The sequence below is a fragment of the Leopardus geoffroyi genome, chromosome A3, assembly GCF_018350155.1.
Source record: "Leopardus geoffroyi isolate Oge1 chromosome A3, O.geoffroyi_Oge1_pat1.0, whole genome shotgun sequence".
Taxonomy (NCBI): domain Eukaryota; kingdom Metazoa; phylum Chordata; class Mammalia; order Carnivora; family Felidae; genus Leopardus; species Leopardus geoffroyi.
In genome coordinates, this window is record NC_059336.1 from 29,254,986 (window position 1) to 29,280,363 (window position 25,378).

Genomic DNA, 25,378 nt, shown 5'->3' on the forward strand with positions numbered 1-25,378 from the left:
CCCCGTTCATGCTCTGTCTCTCTCTGTCTCAAAAATAAATAAGCGTTAAAAAAAATTTTTTTTTAAAAGAAAGAGCAGTTTCCCTTCAAGTTGGTTTCGTCCATTACGGTCCACGTCCATGCAGTTCACATTGCACCACCTCATTTGATTGTTTCCACCACTTAGGGAGCAGAGAAGGGTGCACACGATCACCCCCTGGCCGCGGATGGTGGGGCTTCCGGGGCTTTGAGGTTCCGTGATGGCCCCGGGGCCCTGCCGGCCTCAGAACCTACCGCGTCGAGCTCCAAATCAAAGCTCTTTCTGCTGCAACTCTGAGCAAGCAGGCTGTGACGAGCGTCTCCTGCCTCTTGTGCAAGGAGAAGACACCAGCACCGTGTACCCTGAGAAGGACCAAGCCGTTTTCTGCTTCTGGGTTCTGTAGAAACATTTCTTTGACCTCCCGGAGGACTTCTTAGCACCAACTCTGGACAAGGTACCTGGAGAAAAGCATGACATCATTTCCTAAACCCTACAATCCAGGAAGTTTGTCTTAGGGGGAAAAAAAAATCATAAAAGTGAACGCCTGGTGTTTCTTATCTCCCCTCTTCTCCCTAAGCTGGTCTTGCACAAGCAGGATGACCTTCCATTGGGTGACAAGTATGTCGTAAGTGAAACGTTTACACGCACGACAGGAATGACCTGGTGCCTCGCCCACCTCATTAGAATTCTAATTGGATGTGTAGGAGAGGCTGCTATAAATGGTAAGGAGATCCCCAGCTGTCTCCCCACACCTTCTGTCCGTCTGTCCGCGCCATTCCCAGAGAAGAGGCAGAGGAAGGCGAACATGACGGGTGAGTGCATGGCATCTACTCTACAGGTCCTTGCTGGAAGCTTCTCCTGGACCAGGCTGAGAGGCCAGTGTTCAGCTCGGGACAGCTGCCCCAGGGGCTCTGAAGGCTAGATCTTAGTATTTAAGGAGGGCATTCAAAGGCGCCTCTTTCTCAGCGGCTGCCTAGTCCCTCCAGCGTGGTTCCAGGGGTAGAACATGCTTGGAATGTAGTCCAGAGTAATGGGCCGTGTATCCAACCCAGCTGGACCTCACATCCCTCGGACAGATGGACGAGTCTCGCCCCTTTCAAGCCGGCTGAGACCTGCTTCCCGTATTTCTCAGTGCGGTTTTCCCAGCTGTCAGTCATGTCGGCAAAGAAAAGCACATCTCAGAGCTCCAAGGGAGAGAGAGAGAGAGAGAGTGATGGCGTGTAAGTTGATTTAAAAAAAAAAAAAAAAAAAATCATTAGCGCGGCTGGAATGTTCCTAAGTAAACCACACATCCGGAAGCACCGCAGGCTCTTTTTAGAAAGGGACTTGATGAGCTGAAACTTCCCCGGGGCGGAAGGAGCAGGTGTACCACAGGCCGTCCCTGCGAGCAGCACCGGGGAAGGAGGTGAAAAGGAGCTCCAGAAAGTACAGGTTTTTTAGTTCTGCGGTCGCCGGTCGCCGGTGGAGGCTCTGGGCTCTTGTGAGCACCCCTGCCAGGCAGCGTGCTAATTATGGCCTGTCATGGGTGCTCAGCCTAGTGGGTTGCCAGAGACGCCAAACCCAAACAGGCATGAGTCAAACCTGTAAAATATCGCGAGTGGGGGTTAGGACCTGGGGAAGGTTTGCCAAAGAAATCGCTCAGCACGATGCAAACGGCGAAGGCCGGTTACTTCGGAATCCCAAAGAGCAGGACGGCGGTGGGGGGCTGCAAACGCGAACCCCCCCTGTCCCCCACGGTCCCCCGTTTCCTCCTGTGCACGTGCAGCATTGCTGGGTTGCCGAGAAGAGCCCTGGATCCTGTAGATGTTAGCACGAGGGGATGTCAGGGTCCCCTGGGCCGACTCCCTCCCTCTAGGCGGACTGTCGGGGCCGCACAGAAAGTTGGTAGCAGAAGCCAGACTGCCCTTTCCACTCTGTCCTGTTACCAGAGCTGAGCTCCTAGATGAGCCGTGTGTGACCTCTGTGACGTGGAAAAGCGGTACCGAACTTGAACTCTCCTCCCCAGCTGCTTTTGTGTTCCTTAACGTCACCGAGCCTCAGGTTTCCGTTTGCAAGAGGAAAGGCCTGGAGTAAATAGACTCCAGGCTCCTTCTAGTAGGAAATGCTGTGCCATGAGAGGAAAACCAGGGGCGGGGAGCACGGGCCCCAGGGCCTAGTGTACCCCCCCCAATAGCTCTGCAGGTCCTGCAAGCCCCGTCCCTCCAAACCTGCCCGCCGTGAGGCCGCTCCACACGTGTGGGCCCAGCGTGTCAGTGCCTGTGACTCGTGGAGACGCTGAGCTCTAAGAGCTCAGCATCTAAATCGACCAGAGATGTGCTAAGGTCACAACAGAAGGGAGACAATAGCCGGTTGGGGCGGGGGGGGAAATCAATTTTTTAAAAAGGCAGGGGAGAGACAGGTGAATTATCTTCACTCCCTTCGACGTGTCACATTGTCACACAGGCAGTTCCTAGCTCAGCGTTTAGTCCCCTAGCCAGGCGGTGCTCAGAAAGTGTTTTCCGAATGAATGAATTTTACCTGTTGGGCACCTCGGGAAAGGAGCCAAGCGGAGGTGCAGACGGGGACAAAGACAAATGAACTGTGGTCTCTGCCTTCCGTGAGCTCTCAGCCTGACAGCGCTTGGAAACACCAGTTGGTAGGCAAGTGACCCGCAAGGTGGACTGTCACGAGGCTGCATTGCGAATCGGACCCCCGTGCTGTGGGGGCCGAGGAGGGGAGGAGATTAACTCAGCCAGGGATGGCGCCGGGGGAGCGAAGCAGACGGCATTTGGTCACAAGGAGTCGGGCACGGCGAGGAGTTTCGCGGGGTGAGGAGTGTTCTGGGCACAGGGAACAGGAAAAGAAATGTGGGTGGGCCGGCAGGCGTGACCCAGGGGACCGGCAGGGTCCCACGTGTGCTGGTTTGAAAGGACTCTGTGTCCCGTTCCTAACTTAAGGTTCTAGTTGGAATCTGCAGGGGCTCAGAGAGAGCAGCCTGGGCTGCGGTGGGGGCCACGGTGGCAGAGGAAGGCGTGGCTGGCAGCGGTGGGGGGGGTGTCCTGGGCCTGCTGCCCACTGGGGACATTGGGCCCACCTGGAGGGGAAGCCTTGTTCCCTCTCCCCCAGAGCCACTTGGGGGCCCGGGGTCAGAGGCAGAGTCCTCAGGGTACAAGCCTGTGGGAGGCCAGGACCGACCTTCTGGGGACTAAACCCTCCGTCCCCCTGGGGCCGTCAGCTTTCTTGCCAAGTGCTTTACTGGGCAGACCACTACCTTCCGGGCCTCGTTCCCGATGTGCAAAGGACCCGTGCCATTCTGGGCTGTGGGTCTGCCGCAAAGCATTTTTCCCCGGAGCTGGGACACCGGCGGCTCTTTCTGCTGTAGACGCAGTCGGGCATTCCTGCTGGGGTCCTGCCTCCGTCTGCAGACCCGGAAGCGTCCAGGACTCTCCTCGCAGGGGCTCTCGCTTTGTGTTTCAGCCCCTGGGACCAGAGCAACATCTAGGCTCTCTCTGCAGGCCGAGCCGCCCTGTAAGGCTCAGGGGCTCAGGGTTGCAGCCCTCAGGCTCAGCTTGTGGAGGAGGACAGCTGCCCCCTGCCTGCCTCAGGCCCAGCGGCTTCCTCTCACCTGGGGTCGCCGCTGCTGTCCCCCTGCCCTCGTGGGACCCAGACCTGCCAGCGGCTGTATCCCCTTGCAACGCAGGCTGCCCGTTTCCACTTTTGCTACCCAAGATTGTACGGGGAGGTCGAATCGCCGAAGGGTGACAGGCTCACATCCAGACAGGGGCCCTGGGTTGCGTCTCAGCTCTGTCTCTGCCAGCTGAGTGACCTTGGGCAGCTGACTTAACCGTGTATCTCAGCTGTCTCCTCTCTGAAATGGGGCTCTTTCAGGGGTGCCTGGGTGGCTCAGTTGGCTAAACGTCTAACTCCAGCTCGGGTCATGATCTCGTGGTTTGTGGGTTCGAGCCCCGCGTGGGGCTCTGTGCTGACAGCTCAGAGCCTGGAGCCTGTTTCAGGTTCTGTGTCTCCCTCTCTCTCTGCCCCTCCCCCACTCGTGCTCAATGTCTCTCTCTCTCTCTCTCTCTCTCTCTCAAAAATAAACACTAAAAAAATTTTTTTAATGGGTCTCTTTTAATATCCCCTTTCTAGATGCTCAGGCCGCATGGCTCATTATTAGTTGGGAACTTTTTTTCCTGAGACTAGTTCCTCCTTGCCTTAGGGTCTGAAGACAGACGCTATGAGATGAAGTCCCTTTTTTTAATCGAGGAGTTTTTCCAAGGAACCTCTCCCACTAAGACCCCCATCCCCGACCCCCTCACCAGCCCCTTCTCAAGTCCCCAGTTCTTGTCTTTGTGTCGTTTTTATTCACCTCATATAACTTCTCAGTCTGTCTCCACCCTGCTGGGCTGTGCTCCACGGATGGGGCAATCCCTCTCCCCAGGGCCCACATGCCGGCCTGGGGTGTGAGCTGAAGGCAGGAAATTCTTTTCCCTATCACCTCGGAGCGGAGGGAACAAGGCCCCAGGGTTTTTGGTAGGGGCTGAGGGATGGGTTCAGAAGGTGTCTGGCCTTCCCTGCTCTTAGCCTTAGCTTCCTCCCCCTGTAAAAAGGAGGCAGCGATTTCCCCCCTCCTGCTTCCCAGAGCTGACGTGTGGCTCCGGTGAGGCACTTGGTTGTGAGAGTCCTCCGATGGACGTCCAATGACGCACAGGCCTACGGGAGTGATTCTCAGTCCTGCTGGCGTGTTAGAATCACCAGCAGGGTTTAATACAGCAAAAAACAACCAACAAAACCCACCAAGGCTGACCCTAACCGTGAGATCCTAATTTAGTTGGTCTAGGAAGGGGCTCAGGCCAATAAGACTCTCCAGGCCATTTTTATGTGCGGCCAGGCCGGAGACCCACGGGGCCAAGGGGTTCTCACCTGTCTTTGGAAGTGAAGGGGCCAAGGAGTCCTTCCTCCTCCCCATGCCCCTGACCATGTAATGTCAAGGCAGGGAGTAGGCCAAGGGGGGGCCCCTTCTCTCTGGCAGCTTCCTGACACCGTGCCGAAGTTGTTGGTGGCAGCTAGGAGTCATGTGTGGTCAGGCAGAACTTGGCTTCCAGTCTGGGCTTGGGTCCAGGAGCTGCCTGAGCACGTGCTACTTGGCAGATGACGTCAGCCAACTGGATTTTCAAATCTCTCATCCGCGAGATGGGCATAACGACATCGTAGGGGTTTTGTAACTATCGAAGGACGTAACGCAGGTAAAAAATGCACGGTGCCTGGTGCATCCAAGGCCCTCGATGGCAGCCCATGAGAAAGCTCAAGCCCTCTTCTATCCTGTGTTGCTATTGCCATTATGTGTGGGAAGGAGCCCAAGGGATTTGTCCCTCTGCCCCGCCCCCGCTGGGGCCCAGGTGTTAGTGAAGGGCACACGTTAGATCCCAATAATAACCCTACAAGGGAGGATGTTCAGGTGTCACTGTCCCTTCTACAGATGGAGATGTAGGGAGCTTGCCCAAGGCCCTCCAGACTGCCAGTGCAGGGCTCATGCCCCAGCACCCCAGGGAGCTTCACCAGCCCCTTGTTCAGCTGCCTGCAGAACCCCGTCTTCCCCACCAGCTGGGTGCCAAGGGACAGTACCCACCCCCCACCCATGCTGCACGGGGATTGAACTTGTCCGAACGTGGTGGGGGTGGGGGAGAACGAAGGGAAATGGGCCAGGCTCAAGAGACCTGAGATCTGAGAGGAAAGCCCTGTGTGCCCAGGGCCAGTGGGAGACTGGCCAGGAACTAGGGGGTGTTCCAGGTGCCCAGAGGGGAGTGACAGGGAGAAGAGGGAGAACTGGGAGTGGTTCACAGCCCCTCAGTGACCAGGATTATTTCAGACCTGGTTTCTGAGCCAAGCTCTGCTTCTAAACTACCCTATAACCCTCTGGGGGCCTCAGTGTTCTTCCTGTAAGACGGGAATATGGGATTACATCACTGTTTTTCAAGCTGCCTGTTGTCACTCATTAGAAGACTGTAAAATCAGCTTAGTGGATTATGACCAGCCATCCAAAAAAAAAAAAAGAAAAAAAGGAAGAAGTAGAAGAGAAAATATTGGTACATTGTACATAGTAAAGGTTAGTATTGTTTTGTGAAACTTAGTTGTAGACCCATGTATCTAAACACTCTAAAATTTGCTTTCTTTGTCTCTCTCTCTTTCTTTCTTTCTTCCTTCCTTTCTTTCTTTTGTTTCTTCCTTTCTTTCTTCCTTTCTTTTCTTTCTTATTTCCTTCTTTCTTTTCTTTTCTTCTTTCCTTCCTTCCTTTTCTTTCTTTCTTTTCTTTTCTTTCTTCCTTCCTTTCTTTTCTTTCTTTTTCTTCCTTCCTTCCTTTCTTTTCTTTTCTTTCTTTCTTCCTTCCTTTTTTTCTTTCTTTCTTTTCTTCCTTCCTTCCTTTTCTTTCTTTTCTTTCTTTCTTCCTTCCTTCCTTTTCTTTTCTTTCTTTCTTCCTTCCTTCCTTTCTTTCTTTCTTCCTTCCTTTCTTTTCTTTCTTTCTTTTCTTCCTTCCTTCCTTTTCTTTCTTTTCTTTCTTTCTTCCTTCATTCCTTCCTTTCTTTTCTTTTCTTCCTTCCTTCCTTCCTTTCTTTCTTTCTTCCTTCCTTTCTTTTCTTTCTTTCTTTTCTTCCTTCCTTCCTTTTCTTTCTTTTCTTTCTTTCTTCCTTCATTCCTTCCTTTCTTTTCTTTTCTTCCTTCCTTCCTTCCTTTCTTTCTTTCTTCCTTCCTTTCTTTTCTTTCTTTCTTTTCTTCCTTCCTTCCTTTTCTTTTCTTTCTTTCTTCCTTCATTCCTTCCTTTCTTTTCTTTTCTTTTCTTTCTTCCTTCCTTCCTTTCTTTTCTTTCTTTCTTTTCTTCCTTCCTTCCTTTTCTTTCTTTCTTCCTTTCTTTCTTTCTTTCTTTCTTTCTTCCTTTCTTTCTTTTCTTTCTTCCTTTCTTTTCTTTCTTATTTCCTTCCTTCGTTTATTTTCTTTCTTTCTTTCTTTCTTTCTTTCTTTCTTTCTTTCTTTCTTCTTTTCTTTCTTTTCTTCCTTCCTTTCTTTCTTTTCTTTTCTTTCTTCCTTCCTTCCTTTCTTTCTTTCTTTCTTTTCTTTCTTCCTTCTTTTCTTTTCTTTCTTTCTTTTTTTCCTCCTTCCTTTCTGTTCTTTCTTTCTTCCTTCCTTCCTTCCTTTCTTTTCTTTCTTTCTTCCTTCCTTCCTTTTCCTTCATTCCTTCCTTCCTACCTTCCTTCCTTCCTTTGAGAGAGAGAGAGAGAGAGAGAGAGAGCATGAGTGAGTGGGGTAGGAGCAGAGAGAGAGAGAATCCCAACCAGGCTCCACTCGGCTCAGAGCCCGACTCAGGGCTCAAACTCATGAACTGTGAGATCATGACCTGCGCCAAAATCAAGAGGTGAACACTTAACCAACTGAGCCACCCAGGCACCCCACACTCTGGAAAATGTACTTCTTAATGTGGTCTCTAACAAAATGCTTGAAGACACTCAGCTAGACGGTGTTTAGTTTATCTATCAACCTAATTAGGTCTAGAAATCTGTATGATAAAAATCTGTCTTGTCTAGAGACGGGACCTGGGCAGGTGGGGAAGACCTAACCACTTGAGTATCAATTATGTCCTGTTGGATCACTTACCAGCAACTGCGTGGTGTGGCCCCCCCAGGAATAGGAAGTAAGAACCCCAGCCACAGAGCTGGCAACCTCTGCTGCTGTCCTGTCTGCGGTGGGTGATTCAATTACAGAGCCAGGCTGATCGAGACGGAGACAGCTGACTGGTGGCACAGTCTGGAATCTGTTCTGTGCGTCTCATGCTATCCCTGCCAAAGGTAGACCACAGAATGAGTGGGTGGGAGTCACATTTCAGGTGCATGCGATTAGGTTTGGTAATGAGTAACACCGAGTTCCCAAAGAGCAATGGCTTAGAGACACAAGACAGGAGTTTACTTCTTCCTTCAACAATTGGTCTTGATGTAGGCAGTTCTGGGTGCGGAAGGCAGGCGCACAGATCCCCAGGGGCCCGGGGCTCTGGAGGTAAGCAGATTAAGGGCATTTGTCAACTATTTTTATTTGTTTTCATTTTTTTGGTTGATTTCTTTATTTTGAGAGAGAGAGAGAGAGAGAGAGAGAGCATGCAAGTGAGGAAGGGGCAGAGAGAGAGAGAAGGAGGGAGAGAGAGAGAGGATCCCAAGCGGGCTCCACACCACCAGTGCAGAGCCCGACGCGGGGCTCCAACTCACGAACTGCGAGATCCTGACCTGAGCCAGAATCAGACGTTTCACCGACTGAGCCACCCGGGGTTGCCCCTGCCAACTGCTTTTAAAAAGAGGTTTCCTCAAAGGAACTGAAAACAGGTATTCAAACAAATGCTTGCATATGAACGTGCATAGCAGCACTATCCAGAAGAGCCAAAAGGCAGAAAGAACCCAAGTGTCCCTCAACTGATGAGCGGCTGAACGAAATATGGTATAGCCGTAGCATGCAGCCAGAGGCAGGAATGAACTCCCCCAAAACGCCATCACATGGATGAACCTTGAAAACGTAACGCTAAGCGAAAGAAACCCACCCTAAAGACCACCCCTCTGTGTGGTTCCTTTTATACGAAATGTCCAGAAGAGGCCGGTCCATGGGGAACGGAAAGCAGGTTAGTGGTCGCCAAGGGGGAATGGGGATTGATGAGCGGTTCTGAAACCGGATAGTGGTGATGGTTTCACAACATGGCAAACATACCCAACGCCTCCAAAGTGTCCACTTTAAAACGGCCAAAGTGGTCAATTTCATGTTCTGTGAATTTTAGCTCAATGAAAAAAAAAAAAAAAAAAAAAAAAAAGAGGTGTCCTGGCAGTTAACCTATAGAACTTCTGCCTACGGGTCATTGGCCAGAATTCATTCACGTGACTACTCTTCCCCATCCCCGCCCCCGCCCCCGGCTGCAGGGGGGCCCAGGAAATGTAGTGCCCAGTTATATGGGGGACTTAATTACCAAGAAAGAAGGGGCGAGGAAATATCGGGAGGGACACTTAGTAATCTCTGCCCCATTGAGACTGCTGGTGGCAATGCTATTCTCAGGAGAAAGAGCTGGAGACGTGGCCCCAGGCCTGACACGAGAGGCGACCAGAACTCAGGGAGGTGGCATGGGCCCAGGAGAACACGGGAATGAGAATCCGGAGTGTCCCATTGCGGGCATGCCACCTTCCGGGCCTCCCTGTGCTCGCATCCGGAATAAGGACGTGAGCACATGATCCGTCTCCAAGGTTCCTTTCCCTCTGATGTTTTTTTAAGAGTGTGTGTTAATGAGTCCACTGTCGGAGTCACATCACACAACTCTCCCTTCCACCCTTTGTTCTGTCCAGACTGGTGCAGAAAACTGCCCTGAGGCTTGTAAACCTGAGAAGAACTTTACGCGGTTGTGTCCCTCCCCCACTCCCTGCCCTTCCCCTCCCTTCCCCTCCCTTCCCCTCCGGCAGAGGGGGCTGTGATTAGGGGGACATGACGGGGTGGAGGGGGGAGGGAAATGAGGAAATCCACAGTCAGGATGACCAGATCCTCGATTTGGGGGCTGGCAGAGCCAGTCCTAGGGTTCAGAGGCAGGACAATTTCTGAAGGTGGCAGCCAGTGGAAAGAGAAAGGTTCCAGAAACCACACCGGAGGCTTCACGAGCAGGCACTCGAGCTGCCCTGTCCACTCCAGCTGCCCTGTCCACTCCGGGCAGCAGGGACAGGCTGCTCCCGTTTTATGCACCTACCCCCCCATCCCCCCCACCCCCCCCACCCCTCCCCCCCACCTCCCCGTGCAGAGCGAATGCTGTTTGGGAACACATTTCCCTTCCCTGCCCTGCTCACTCTCCCTTCTTTGTCGGAATGAACATGCCCACGGAGAGGAAAATGCATGGTGAGGTCCACTCACCCCCTGGGTAACTTCTGGACTGAAGGTCCTGCACGGGTCCCCCTTCCAGGCAGGGACCCGGGGGCTGCCGGCAACAGGACGGTGCCAGGAAGACCTGAGTTCAGAACCTGGCTTTGCCAGTTACTAGGCCTACAGACCCCAACTCAGAAGTTTATCCCCCTGAGCGTCAGTTTCCAACGCGTATGAGGATTCCACCCACGATGTCGGCCATGTGCTCTGTGTATTGTTAACAGCAGTTGGCGTATGCAGGAGACCGAGGCCACATGTGAGCCCCGCTCTCCTCACCTCCCCGCTCAGAGAGGCCCCGGTGCATCCCGTAGGCACCCTGCTGCGGAGTTTGGCTCCTTTGTGCCGGAGCTCACGCTTGGTGTCGGGAGATGCAGAGAAGGACATGGGGGTTTAAACCCTGAGCTGGTGGGAAGATCCCTCCCTGGACCCGCTGTCTTCGGCTCACACCAGCCCGGACAGCCTGCATTTCACTTGGGAGTGTCTTTGATGAGCCTGTACCCACCTCCCCAGCTGCTTGGGCCGGAGCCCCTGGCCCCAGGCCTGCCTTGGAGGCCCACCCTCTCCCGCCTCCCCTTCCTCTTGTGCGCAGCGCCTCTGCGCTAGCCAAACGACACCCCTGCTTGCCCTGCCTTCGGATTCCCTTCCCGTGCTTAATGTAATGTCCTGCAAATACTAGGTACTCTAGATGTGTTTGGTGAGTGGATGCCCCCTACGCACCTTTCCTTATGGACTAAATTTTGAGCTGTAGTCATCATGGCCACTGCGTGACTAGTTTTTTTATTTGTTCAGTTATTCCTTCATCCATTGGTTTATCTACTCGTCCTAACACCACCAAGCAAGGCGCCAGGCATCAGAACGGGAAGACCAAGAAGGCACATTCTGGGTGGCTCAGCTGGTCAAGCATCTGACTTCAGCACAGGTCACGATCTCACGGGTTCTTGGGTTCGAGCCCCGAGTCAGGCTCTGCGCCGACAGCTCGGAGCCGGGAGCCTGCTTCGGATGGGTCTCCCTCTCTCTCTGCCTCTCCCCTGCTCACGAGCTCTCTCTCTCTCAACAATAAATAAACATTTAAAAAAAAAAAAAAAGAAGGCATATTCTGATGGAGAGAGACAGACACATATAAAAAAAAATAGTTGTGCCCGGCACGTCTATGGGAATGCGTCACCACACTCCCATCATAAAGCCAGAAAAACGGTTTGGTTTGCAGAGGAATGGATCACAAAACATCTCAAGTTCTTGCTTGAAGGAATAAACTTTCTCAGAAGGTTTATGCAGGTGACACTCCTTGTACATCATGGCGTGGGTCATAAACCCTCCTCAGTTTAGTTCCACAATCACATAAGAAGGGGTTAGAGGGCGCCTGGGTGGCTCAGTCGGTTGGGCATCCGACCTCGGCTCAGGTCATGATCTCGCGGTCCGTGGGTTCGAGCTCCGCATCGGGCTCTGTGCTGACAGCTCAGAGCCTGGAGCCGGCTTCGGATTCTGTGTCCCCCCTCTCTCTCTGCCCCTCCCCTGCTCATCCGCTCTGTCTCGTTCTCTCTCTCAAAGATAAGTAAACATTAAAAACAATTTTTTTTAAAAAAGAAGGCGTCCGAGATGTTTGTCCTCAGCATCTTATCCAGAGAACTCCTGGAGCTTTGACTTGTTGCTATCTATCACTGTTTCCGGTGAGCATTTGAAAGTCCCCTCCGGACCAGTGATCACCCCATCTCTAGGCCTAGAAGTGCTCCTTAGAGCACGAAGGAGTCCTGCTGTCCTCCTCAGCCAGCAGCAGAGACCCAGGCCGACATCTGGGTGCTGCACATCTAGGGAAAGCAAGAAATACACGGGTCAGTATCTGCTGGATGTTGGAGAGCGAAAAGGCACTTGGTATCTGGGACGGCGCGAAGGGGAAAAAAAGCAAAGCAAGGCAAACCAGCGTGACGGATTTGAGAGACAGCGCCCCCTCCCGGTCCTGCGTGAGCCCCCCCACCCCCAAAGCAATGACGCTCCCGCGACAGAGTGTGATTACCCAGGGCTGGTTACCTGGTTCTCCTGGCTGGTTGGGTGAAGCTATGCTGAACGCGTGGCCTGTTCTTTCAGGGTCGAGTGACGGTTGGTCGAGTGGAAGGGAGGATATTCTCAAGCCTTGTGGGTAGCGTGTGCAGAGAGGCTCAGCTGCCTGAAGGGACAGAAGAGGGAAAAGGGTGTGAAGGGCTCACCTCCCTCCATCAAGGTCTTTGAATTTTAATGGGGTGCTTCCTAGAAGTTGGACTCTTCCCCAACCGGCCCCACCCAAAAGCTTGTCCTTGTGGTAACGTACGCCTTTCCCCACGCCACCTTCCCTCGCCTTCCAGGACCTTAGGTCCCCTCTTCTGTCTTCCAGCTTTAGAACCCCAGAGTATCAACTGGCAGGTGACCTCCAACCGGCAGGCGCATCGCACAGACAGGTTCTCCGGCCAGCAGCTCACCGTGCGCAGAGGCCAACCCTTCAGCTTCTCCATGATCTTGAACCGAAGTCTTGACAGTGGAGACAGTCTGGGCTTCATAGCCTCCACAGGTACCTGCTCCCCGCTCCCACACGCCCTTGGGGCTGTGTTTCCAAGGGTTCGGTGGTGTCACACTGGGCCACTAGGCTCTGGGTCCTAACCCTGCTCTGCCATTGATACTTGGTGTGACCTTGGGCAAGCCTCTGCCGGTCTTCGAGCCCAAGAGTCCTATTCTTCAAATCAAGAGAGATTTGGCCTCCCTGCTCTCTGTCGTTGCTTTCGGCGCTCTTCTGTGGTGCTTCAGGGGATGACGTCCCCCTCCAAAGCGCCCCTGTGGTTAGGTTGGAATCTGATCGCTCCCCACTGTCTGGCCAGCACTCTTTGGTTTTCATTGCCCTCTGTCTTCTTCTACAGGGCCCTACCCCTCAGAGTCGGCCAGGACAAAGGCTGTGTTTCCGCTCTCCAGTGGGATAAGCCGTGGTGGCTGGAGCGCACAGCTCGTGTCCAACAAGGACGATGTTCTGACCATCTCCATCTCCAGTCCTGCCAACGCGCCCATCGGATGGTACACGCTGAGCACCCAGATCTCCTCGCAGGGCAGTGACTTCGTTCAGAAACTTGGGACGTTCATACTGCTCTTTAACCCCTGGGTGCAAGGTAGGCATCCAACGAGCCACACGCCTAGCCATCAGCTAAGCAACACCGAAGGAAAGGAGATGGGGGGATGATTTTTATAGGCTCAAGTTTGAGTAGCAGGAGTGCGTGGGATATGGAAATAGCATAGAAGCCAGAAGTCAGAAGTCACGGATTTTCATCCCAGCTCCGCCACCTAATCAGCTCTGTAAGTCTGGGCAGTGGCTTTATCCTTCTGAGCCTCAAATTCCTTACCATTACGTGGAAATCCTGCTGTCGCCTCCGGGGCTACTGTGGGGACCCCATGAGCTTTTACAAAGCGCGTCACGTGGTGTAACTATAAAAAACAATGGCCACAGTATAATTCTACTCATTTCCTGCCTTCCAGGTCATTTCAGGTTCTCTTACAAGTTTATAGTTCCCACAATATGAGTTGGAAACATTAGAGCTCACAGGCTTCGTTCCTCGGTGGAGGTTGGGGGACGGGCTGCAGGTGTGGCCTGCTCCAGCCACCAGACCGGCCCTCAGGAATGGGAGAACGGGTCTCCATAGTCCTCTGTAGGAGTCTAGTTCCTGGGATGTGACTTTTGTATCAAACAGAGGATGGTGTCTTTATGAGCAACCACGCGGAGAGAGAGGAGTACGTTCAGGAAGATGCCGGCATCATCTATGTGGGGAGCACAAATCGAATTGGCATGGTCGGCTGGAACTTCGGGCAGGTAAAAGGGTCTTAAGAAGCTCTGTGGCAGTCCCAGCGGAGAGGCGGAAGTTCCCAAACCCGCCTACCTGCCTGCCCTGCTAGTCATACAGGTACTCGTTCAGAAGACATTTATTGACCAGCCGCTGTGTGCCAGGCCCCAGCCGCACACTCGAGACACGGAAGGTGGAGAAAAGCACATTTTCTGTCTCTCTGAGGGGGACACAGTCTAGGGGGGCAAAACGAATATACAGCTAAATCAATACCTTGAGGAATTATTGGTGTCATGACAGACGAATGAGGATAAGACCTAGTAGGGATGCTCGGGTTAACCACAGACTTTCTGTTGATCGTAATTCCGCGTAAGAATATGACGAAACTTCCCTCGTGTGAGCATTTGGCCTCTCAAAGCCGTAGCCTCTTGGTCCTTCGTTACTGTGACCCCCCCCCAACCCCCCCCCAATCTGAGTCCACAGAGTTCTCAGCTGTGCTCAGCCTAGTTAGATGTTGGCCCTTTGGGTCGAATTGCATCGGAAGGAAGACAAAAGGGGGAAAAAATGTATAAGGGCATACAGCGTACCCAGGGGTGGAAGGCAGGCTGATTTTGACGGCATGGTCTGGAAAAACCTCTCTGAGGAAGGAACTTTTAATGAGAAACCCGAGAAAGGGAAGGGAGCGAGATAGATATCTTGGAGAAACACATTAGAGGCGAAAGAACAGCACACACAAAGCGCCTAAGGCAGGAGAGAGCGTGGCCTTCTCTGTTTGAGAAGCAGTGACAACAAATAAGTCTTATTTGGGGAACACGGCTTCAAAATCTTTTAGTGAGATATTTTATCTTGATAACTAGTTCCCCGGAGTCTAAAGACTATGCTCAAAATCATCGTCAGGGCCAGATGGAAACTTTGGGATGGGCTTGGCCCGATCCCCTGTCGTACAGATGGGGAAATCGAGGCCCAGGCAGGCTAAGTGATTTGCTCCCCGGGCCATGACAGTGAGGGGTCTCGTCCCCTCTCGGGACCTCGGCACGGGACCTCGTGCATGGCGAGGGCTCCGGACGAGTTTGCAGGTTAGAGGCTGGGCGAGGTGGCTGCTCCTAGAGAGCTCCGTGTCCCAGAGGCCACGGAGTGAAAGGGCCCGAGTCATTCGTGTGGTTCCCACCGGTATGTAGCTCCCGTACCCTTCAATAGTGAACGCTGCTTGTCATTTGTCTCATCGTAACGGGTGGTCCCCTTTGGAACAGTTTGAAGAAGGCATCCTGGACATTTGCCTCTCAATCCTGGATCACAGCCTGAATTTCCGTCGGGACCCTGCTACCGATGTGGCCCGCAGAAGCGACCCCAAATACGTCGGCCGAGTGCTGAGTGCCATGGTGAGTGACAGGAGAACCGTAATAACTCGTGGCTCCCATAGATCAAACCCAACTATGGGTTAGGCACCTGCGTCCTTTACACCTGTCATCTTATTGAAGACTCACAAAATCTAGTTGGTGGCTATAACCATCCCATTTGGCACATATGGAGGTGAGGCTCCTCTAAATTAAAGATACGTGGTGAGTGGATGGCCGAGGCAGAAACTGGCCGGGCCCCAAGGCCCTTTCCGTTGTATCCTGAGGCCTTTCTCCGATGATAAGGGCACTTGCCTTTTTGCTGTCCCCCACGCTAAGTAGGGTGCACAACTGAATCTTTGCTCCATCACCGGGCCCCCTAGGGGGGAAAAGGTGAGTTCCCAAGTGAGTCCGGGGTATCAACCCGCCTCTGCTGTGCTCCATCCCGTGCAGCAGAGTGCTCAAATGTCAGACTGGAAAGGCAGCAGGCCCACCCGCTCTTTATCTAGATGGGGAAACCCAAGTGGGAACCGCAGTGGGAACCCATGGGGGAACCGAAGTGACTTGCTCACAGCACACAGCCTGAGTCAAACCAGAGCAAGTCTGCAAGCTGCCTGCCCATGGCCTCTGGCATTCACTCAGTTCTTGCACGTGGAAGACCTGTGCCCCCTCCCCAAACACACACACACACACACACACACACACACACAGGCTGGATCCTGGAGGGCTCGCTCTCTCTCAGGTACTGGCTGTGTAGAGAAAGCCTCCATTAGAAAGGGTCCAAACATGGTGTCATGTTGCCAGTTAAAAAGCTGAAAGTTGGGGGGCGCCTGGGTGGCGCAGTCGGTTAAGCGTCCGACTTCAGCCAGGTCACGATCTCGCGGTCCGTGAGTTCGAGCCCCGCGTTGGGCTCTGGGCTGATGGCTCAGAGCCTGGAGCCTGTTTCCGATTCTGTGTCTCCCTCTCTCTCTGCCCCTCCCCCGTTCATGCTCTGTCTCTCTCTGTCCCAAAAATAAATAAACGTTGAAAAAAAAAAAATTAAAAAAAAAAAAAAAAAAAAAAGCTGAAAGTTGGGATGCCTGGGCGGCATCCGACTTCGGCTCAGGTCACGATCTCACGGTCCGTGAGTTCGAGCCCCATGTCGGACGCAGTGCTCACAGCGCGGAGCCTGGAGCCTGCTTCAGATTCTGTGTCTCCCTCTCTCTCTCTCTCTCTTTCTCAAAAATAAACATTAAAAAAAATTTTTTTTTAAAAGCTGAAAGCTAAAGAGTTCTTGAACGTTAATCCTCTGAAACTAATTGCCCAGAAGGTGTCCCCCTTTCTGGTTGTTGTTAATGGACGAGGCATTCCTGGTCTCTACTTTTGAGTTGGAGCCTGAGTTAATGAGCTGGTTACGTCGTTAGAAATTGGAACCATCTCCTGACTGCTTACTAACCAAAGGGCTTCCTGCAAGGGCATGGAGTCTAAAACGGAGCCTTGCAGGAAAGGAGAGGGGAGGCCCAGGGAGTATGGAGGCGGTGGGCTAGAACCAGGGAAGTGGGGCCTGGGCTGAGCCTTGAAAAGGCCCGGGAGGGGTGGGATGGAGCTGAGGCCCAGGTTAAGGGAGGCTGATCCTCACAGGCCCAGGAGAGGGTGGGTGAGGCCAGCCGGCTCTGGCAGCTGCTGACTCACTCTGACCCTGGGGACAAAGCACCGTATCTCAGTGCCAAGTTCCTCAGCTACACCTCCCTGCTGCTCTCTCCAGACCTCCTGGTCGGGCTGGGCTTTGAGCTAATTATGGCCTGCGCAGTGCTTTGAGATGCTCTGCTTTCAGCTGGAGATGACCCTGCTGATTAGCACTCCGGTGGCTGTGGCGGGGGTACCTGTGACTCAGGAGATGGGCTGGGCCGTGCAATCTTCCATCTTGGAGGAGGCCCGTCTTGCCTGATTCCACGATTATAGCCCAGGCCTTCCCGGAAGCTGGGCAGAAAAGCACATCCCTCATACGGAGGGGCTGCGGGAGGCTGGGTGAAGATCCTTCTGGGTCCAGACTATCTGTTCTCACCGGTCTTGCCACTCGCGGAGCCCCACAAAGAGAGGGAGCAGGCCTCGCAGCCTCGATGGTTGGGTTAAATGCCTGTCAAAGTTTCGTAAACTTCGAACACTTGGGCCGCTAGAAGTCATTTGTTTCTAACTTTCCCTGTAGGGGAAGGAAGGTGAAGAACCAAGGCCCAGAGAGGTTGAATGGCCTGCCCATAGTCACCCAGCTGACAAGTGGCAAAGTTGGCCTTATAACTTGGTCTCTCCTTTCTTTCTTTTAACTTTTCTGTCACGGAAAAGCCCAGACCTTCGCAAAAGTAGAGGAAAGAGTAAACTGAACTCCCGTGGACCCACCCCCAGCTTCAGTAGTTACTCTACCCAAGGCCAGTCTTGTGTCATCTCTGACCCCCTCCTTTGCAGATTGTTTGATCATTTCATTCGTAAAGACTTGAATATGTGTCTCTAAAAGACAATGGAACTCCGGTCTCTTGATTCCTAATCGGGTGCCCTGTTCACATTGTATCTTGCTTGTTACTTCCCCAAGAATCACGTCTTAAGTTGAATGAATGAATGAATGAATGAAGTGAATGAATGAAAAGCAATATTCCGTCTTTATGCGTTCCAAGAAGAAGTTGGCTGCTTCATAGACTTCCAAGTCAGACATCAACGACAGTCCCTGAGTTCTGGCAGGCTGGGGTACTGACTCTGCCTTGCCACTGAAAAGCCGTGGAGCCTCAGTTGGCCATGTGAGTCCGCTCACAGGATTGATAGATGGGTCATGGGCCATCGATCATGGCCCAAAGCACTTTTAAATTGCTAAACTGTTCCGTGCCCCTAGAGGATCGCTATTACAATGATCATCCCTAAATCAGCCAGAAAGACACAGAGAAACCACTAGACCATCTCCCCGGTTTCCTTCCTCATCTCCCCGCCTTGTCCCCTGAACTCTACGCTGATTCATGTGGGGTTTTTCCTGCCCAGGTCAACGGCAATGATGACAACGGTGTGATCTCTGGGAATTGGAGCGGCAGCTACACGGGTGGCCGGGACCCACGGAACTGGAATGGCAGTGTGGAGATCCTCAAGGAGTGGAAAAGGTCTGGCTTCAGGCCAGTCCGATATGGCCAGTGCTGGGTCTTTGCTGGGACCCTCAACACAGGTACTCTGCATCGGTGGGCCGCAGTAGGGGGCCCCAGGAGGGTCATTTCCACAGCAGCCTGGGTCCTCATACGGCCCCCTTGACTTGCAGTGCTGCGGTCTTTCGGGATTCCCTCCCGGGTGGTCACCAACTTCAACTCGGCTCATGACACAGACCGAAACCTCAGTGTGGACGTGTACTATGACGCCTATGGGAGACCCATGGACAAGGGCAGTGATAGCGTGTGGTGAGTAGTTGACCCTTTCTGAGCACCAGCCCTGAGCAGCTTCTGGGACCCAGCTCCCAACAGGAGCTGGGAGGCAAGTTAACGCATCGACACAAGCTTTAGAATGGAAACGTGGGCAGTGCTGATTAGACGTCTAGGAAGATCCAAAACACCCCTTCCCAGGGTCCTGGGAAGTCTGGCGGTCCACCCCCCTGCCTTCAGATGAAGGCTCTGCTACCAGCGAAAGCCAATGGCTCACGGGCTGTGCGCAATCGCCCTGAATTTACAGGGCCCATTATGCCCTCTGTACTTCAGAACGGTAAATGCTGAAACTATTGATTTTCCACTGATAAATATAAATTTACCTTATTTCAGGCGACCCGTATGACTTAGGGGCTTTCTTAAAGGAAAGCAACACATTTTCTCTTACGCATATGTACTTTTCGTGTACCTAGATCGATACGATCAAAAGCTAGTTTATTCTGGATTCCAGCTGAACATAAGAAGTAATTGAACATATACATTTCTAACCGTATATATGGCCTGTGCACGTGTATCTATACATACACATACACATGTAATGTATAATAGATGACCCCCGGAGGCAGGCTATATAAAACTTATAGACATAGACCTATGACGTCATACGGCAATATATAGACATGCAATAAATATTATTACAGCTATCTGAGATTGTGCAGTAAGCCAAGTTATTACCAAATGGCAACTGAAAATAATTATGTCTATATCTGTACGTACACGTAGATATCTCTGTGCCGATATATGCAAAGAACTACAGGCCCATGTCAATAATCTACTGTTTTAATCCATTTCAAAGGCTATCCCCCCCCGCCCACACACACACACAATCACTCACACGCATACGTGTGGCTAGATAACCTGATGCCATCTATTTCCAGACGTTCAATTCTGAGACAGTCTTATTAAATATTCCCTGTTACTTAATATTCTCAAGAAGAGGGAGGTCCAGCTTTTCTGAAATGCGCTTAGTGTAACCGGTTGAATGAGTCAAAGGGGACTAAATACTAATGGGAAAAGTTGTTCAGACAAATCAACAACAACCCCCACACCAACAATGGAACCGGGTAATATCAATATCCCCTCGCCTCGGAAGGAGAGGAAGGCTTATGTAGCTCACCCAAGGTCACGTGGATTCCAGGGAGTAATGAGGGAGAGAAAGCTCATTTCAGGATGTTCTTTCTTGATCTGGGCACGTACAACTTCCTCTCTAATGGCATTGCTGCTTTAGCAAGATTCTGTTTTCCAGCTTCTCGTAAGTGGGTACCTTTTCTTCTCCCTGGTTTCTTCTCCCTGGTTTTCTTCTCCTTTTTGTTGTTGTGTCCAAAATCCCACTGCAACCTGTTTTCATCGCTGGGGCAATGTCATTCCTGGCCTTGGTTTCCTTCACAAGAGTTGATGCTCGGCCCAATACCATTTGGGAGGGGAGGTCCCATTGGGCACAACCCTTCTGTCATTGTCCTACATGCTAGGAACCTCAGAGGGACCAGAGAGCTCGAGACTCGGTCCCTCTGCTGCTGTCAGAAGACAGGGAAGGGGCAAGCCATTAGTCGAGACCGTTTAGCGACACAGGATGGTGTGTGGTATGCCAGGGAAACACATCAGACGGCAAGCACCGTGGGAGCTCGGGAAAGGAGGCCTCAAGGAAGGCTTCCTGAGAACAGAAATGTGGGGCCTTTAAGCTGAATTTGGAATTAGGATCCAGCTCTCTTGGTTACTGGTTCACACTACCACACCACATTAGCTTTATAATTCATTCCAAATGCGACCATCTTAGGACAAGCATGGGCCCCTGGAGGCATTCCAGGGTATCTCTGCTGTCTTTCTTTTGGCGGGGGGGGGCCTTGTTGGAGGGTGTCAGGCCCCAAAAGCTCTGATTCTTGCTGGGGGTCTCCTCACCCCTCACCCCTCACCCTCTCACCCCCCACCAGCTTCTTCTGAAGTGTCCTCAGAAAGCAGTGGCAACCAGGGGTCCCTCCCCACCCCACTCCCTACCGGTAGCAGGTGGGGAGGCAGCACTGGTTGATAGAAGGACAGGGAGGCCTGAGTCTTGGTTCCAGCCCCACCACCATCTTGCCCGAGGACTTTCGGTAAGCTACCTCATCTTTCTGGTTCCACGCTTATCCATCAGTGACATACGAGGGTTGGCCCCAGACTAACGCTCCCTTAAGACTCTCACCGGCTTTCGTGGTTTCGATTCCCTGCAACTGCGGCTCACCCCACTTTTTGTCTGAGAGCTCCCCTTCCCAAGGGACCCGTGCTGTCGCTTCTGTGCAGATGCCGGCGGTGGGGGGGCGGGGCGGGGGCAGAGAAAGCACAAGGCGTCCTCCGCCTGGAGGGACTTCGCTAACCTCTTAGTAGAAGGATAGTCTGGGTTTGGACAGAATAAACCTTGATCCGAATCTCTGCGGGTTGCAAATGTTGAAAGCCTGGAGAACCTTGCCCAGATCTGCCTCGGGTAATAAATAGAAGGTAGGGATCAAGTGAGGTGAAATGGCCAATAGTGCCTAATAATGACAGCAGCGACGAATAGCCTGTTGAGCAATCGCTGCTTACCGGACACTTCTCTTGGGGCCCACGCGGGGTCTTCAGGAACAATGAGGTAGGGCGGTATCGTCATCACCCCCATTCTGTAGTCAAGGAAACTCAGACACAGAGTCACACCCCCCCCCCCCCCCCCCAGGGCACACAACCAGCAAACGGTGGAGGTGGGATTCGGAACCCAGGCAACTTGGTACCAGAGACATGCCAGAGAACATTGTTATTATTCCTGATTAATGTTACCTTGAGCAATCGAACCCTGCTGACTCTGAGATTTTCCCGGTTTGGCTGGATGCCAAGCAGGGCTGCGGTGAGGTTGGGTGCCGTCCAACCCGTGCAGATGGAGGGGCCGGGTTCTTTGATTCACACTTAGGTGGCAGATGGCCCTTCTCTGGGAGACTGAACGCTCTCTCTCTCGGGGCACCTGGGTGACTCAGTCAGCTAAGTGTCTGACTCTCGATCTTGGCTCAGGTCAGGATCTCGCCGTTCGGTTGGTGAGATCGAGCCCTGAGTCGGGCTCGGCGCTGATAACCAGGGGCCTGCTTGAGATTCTTTCCCTCTCTCTCTGCCCCTCTCCCGCTGGTGCGCGCTCTCTCCCTCTCTCTCTCTGTCTCAAAATTAAAAAATAAACATCTTTTAAAAAGACTAAACGCTATCTCATGGGCTCAGTGAGGGGAAATGGCTTGCCCGAAGTCAAACTGTGAATTCGGGTCCAAGTGAGGGGTGGAACACAGATCCCTGTCAACCTGACTCTCCCGAGTCAGAGAACCTTAGGAGACTGGAAGGATCTTGGGGAGGGACCTGCTGATTCCGTACATGAGAAAACAAAGGCCCGGAGAGAAGTAAGAGAGACCTTCAGGCTCTCTAAATTAAAGTGTATGACTTTACATAGGTTCCTTAAGTTTTTTGTGCCTCAGTTTCCCATCTGCAAAACAAAGGGCTAGGCCGGGGGAACCTCAGCAATTTCTTCCAGATCTTTCTTCAAATCACATTAACTGCATCCAGTGGGGTAGGTTTTCTTCCAAGCCATGCTGCTCATGCCAGTGGTTCGGCTTAAGAGGGACAGGGTTCTGGAGTATTCGCTTCTCGAGAATCAGGCTCCTCTGGCGGTGGGGGCAGGGAGCTTAGTTTGAGACGCTTCTTTCATTCGGTTCCTTTCCGAGCCACTGCAGAGGAGGCCTGTGGGGCCTTGTTCTGTCACTGAACGCTAAGCAAAAGATTTGGAACAAGTACGGCCAAGGTTATCGTTCCCTTGACATCTCTGGCCTGTTTTCTTAATTCGCCTGACTCGATTCCCCAATTTCTGGAGTCACAGACCTGACTCTGCTTGCAGACTTTATATAGCTCTGAGATAGAAGGCACGTGGGGCCCGCCCTGCCCGGTCACAGGGAGGTAGAGTTGCCCAGTTCTGGGGCAGAGCTGTTGGCAACCACACCTCAGCCTGTTCGCTGGCTCGTGATGCAATCTCTCCATGGCTACCGGCCTCCACTAACACGCGGCCGCCCCAACGCGCCTCGCTCACACTTGCGGCGAGGCAACCAAGGCTCCCAGAATGGCCCGGGCCCCAGAAAACACGATGAAGTGCGTACCCCGTGCCAGGCCCTGCCCGGGGCCCAGGGCCCCAAGAGGAGCGAGACGCAGGCACTGGGCCAGAGGAGCTCGCGGCTGCGTAAGGAGACTGGCAGGTGTGGAGGAGAAAAGGCCAAAAAACCGAATCCTGCGGGAGATTCAGAGATAGCCCAGACGTGCGGCCGGCACTGGCTCCCCGCATCAGGAAAAGACTTTTTGGAGGAGGTTGTGTCTGGACTGCTTTGAGGACAAATGGGAGTCTACCAGGGGAAGGGAGAGGGCTTTGGGGGTTCCTTTCTAGATGGGGTCTCCTGACCCCATGAATTCAGCAGAGGGCAGATGCCGTCTCTAAGGCAATGGTTTACAAACTTCCAAGATTATATTAGAACCGACTTAGGTGGGGGGTGGGGGTAGATAGGGGAATTCGCATCTTTTCGTAAATGCCTCAGGTGGTTCTAACACCTGCAGTGTGTCCTTTTCTTGAGCACCCCCCCCCATCCTCCTCCTGAAACCCCTCGAGAGACAGGCACATGCATCCCAAATAATCGTGCGTAAAGTCCTGGCTTCCAAATGAGGGAGAGACCAGGATGTAATCTGTTATCTGCTCTTAAATTCCCGCCCTGCAAATAAATATTAAAATCCAGCGACTTATCAATTTTTGATACAAACCCGCCCTTCCCCTAGGGTTCTCTGCCAGGAAGTAGACGAACGAGAAACTTGGTGTTCCTACTGCTTTCCTATCCCTGTCCCGTCCCTTGATCACCTCACACCCCCTGCTTTCTCCCGGGCGAACTCTCACTGATCTTGGAGGCCCCATTCCAAAAGACTTGTGGATCTTCCTAGCAATCCTTTCTATGATGACCCTTTCCCCGCCCCCAGTTACAGGCAGTTTCAGAATAAAGAAATGCGAGCCATCTGTAGTCCCATTGTTCACATACTTTGAGTAGTTGATCGTTTTCCAGCCAATCTTTCCTCCATCAGTTGTTTATGGAATTGGGATTACACGTTTTACGAGGCAGGGTACAAGACAGAGCGTATCACAGATGCATCCTCCTTTTTTCCGCACCTGGAAACGAACCTCGCTGTTTTGTTTGTTTTCTATTTTATTTTATTGGTTTACATTTATTTACTTTTGATAGGAAGAGAGAGACAGAGCACTAGTGGGGGAGGGGCAGAGAGAGAGGGAGACACAGAATCCGAAGCAGGCTCCAGGCTCTGAGCTGTCAGCACAGAGCCCGACGCGGGGCTCGAACTCACGAACCGTGAGATCATGACCTGAGCCGAAGTCGGATGCTCAACCGCCGGAGCCACCCAGACGCCCCCTGTTTGTTTGTTTTAAAGTCCTGTGCTTTCGCCCAAACATTATATGATGAGCATTTTCCCTATGTCTTTAAATAATCTCCAAAAATAAGGTTTTGAGTGTGTCAAATTCCACTGTATGGTTGAACCATTATTTCTTTTCCTACCTTTGTTATTACTATCATCCCTATTCCCTAGGTTACCTATCTATTTCCCTGTTATAAATAACACAGTAATGGACGTTCTCAGATATAAATCTTGAGCACAATCTGTGATTAGTCCTGTAAGAAAGATTCCTAGACATGGCATGTCCTGGATTAAAGGGAAGGAACATTTTTAAGGCTTCTGACGTCTACTACTGTTGCCTTCCAGAAAGATTGTGATGACCTATGGTCACTGCAGTCGTGAATAAGAGTGTTGTTTTTCTTCACTCGTATCCTTGCTTCGTATTATTCTTACTCATCTGTTTATTCACCTCTTATGGCCTTATCCCCTTCTGCCTTGTGTTGGAGCTGACTTTTATATCTCCCCTTGTTCCTTGCAGGACTAGCACGGTCAGGTGGCACCCCGTAAGTACTGACGGGGTGCTTCTAACTCCTCCGGTAGCTGCCTAGCATACACAGATTCCCGTCTGGCCCCACAGGAAGCCTCTTCCAAACATGCAACATGAAAACAAATTTTTCCTGATTATAAAATAACAAAGAAGTAAATAAGTAATGCGCAAAATTAGTTCCCAAAGAAAAACACTAATAACATTTTGAGATGGATTCTCCCAGACCCTTCGTCCTGTTTCTATTCACACACATTAGATGGATGTGTGGTGGTTTTCATGACCCAAATAGGATCAAGTTAAACTGTCTATTTTATAATTTTTTACATCTTTCTATGTCAATCAATAAAAATTTAAATTTGTTTATGTTTCATTTTATATTTGAGAGAGAGAGAGCTGGGGAGAGGCAGAGAGAGAGGGAGACGCAGAATCCAAAGCAGGGTCGAGGCTCTGAGCTGTCAGCACAGAGCCTGAAGCGGGGCTCGAACCCACGGACCATGAGATCGTGACCTGAGCTGAAGTCAGGCACTAAACCGACTGAGCCACTCAGGTGCCCCTTTTTCTTTTCTCTTGGCTTTTCTTTTCTTCTCTTCTCTTTTCTTTTCTCTTTCTTTTCTTTTTGTTGCATTTTCTTTTCTTAAAATTTTTTAACAAGTAAAAATTTAGAGAGACAGATAGGATCGTGTGGTGGTTAAAAATCAGGGACCATGCACCATTTCTTACTTGATATATTTGAGACATCTTTCCACGTAAATGCTAGCTTGATTTTGCTCATTCTTTTGGACGGTTTTCTGATATTCTGGTGCATGGCTGTGCCGCAACGTCTCTGGCAATTTCCCTCCTGACGAATTTCTCCTCCATTGTTTTTGCTATTGCAAACAATGCCACGGTGAGCGCCTTTCCACGTGTACCTATGTGAGCCCGTGTGAATTATTTTATAGAAGAAATCCCTAG

General features: G+C 51.8%; 1 protein-coding gene across 1 annotated transcript in view; it reads left to right on the plus strand.

The window, feature by feature from the left end:
* Nucleotides 1-701: 701 nt before the first annotated feature.
* TGM3 (transglutaminase 3) overlaps nt 702-25,378 on the plus strand; it is a 39,607-nt gene continuing 14,930 nt past the window's right edge. The window contains exons 1-7 of the mRNA XM_045445085.1: nt 702-830; nt 12,284-12,457; nt 12,801-13,043; nt 13,620-13,738; nt 14,960-15,088; nt 18,044-18,221; nt 18,312-18,447. Coding sequence (XP_045301041.1) covers nt 824-830; nt 12,284-12,457; nt 12,801-13,043; nt 13,620-13,738; nt 14,960-15,088; nt 18,044-18,221; nt 18,312-18,447 — 986 coding nt within the window. The 5' untranslated portion in view covers nt 702-823. The remainder of the gene's footprint in view (nt 831-12,283; nt 12,458-12,800; nt 13,044-13,619; nt 13,739-14,959; nt 15,089-18,043; nt 18,222-18,311; nt 18,448-25,378) is intronic.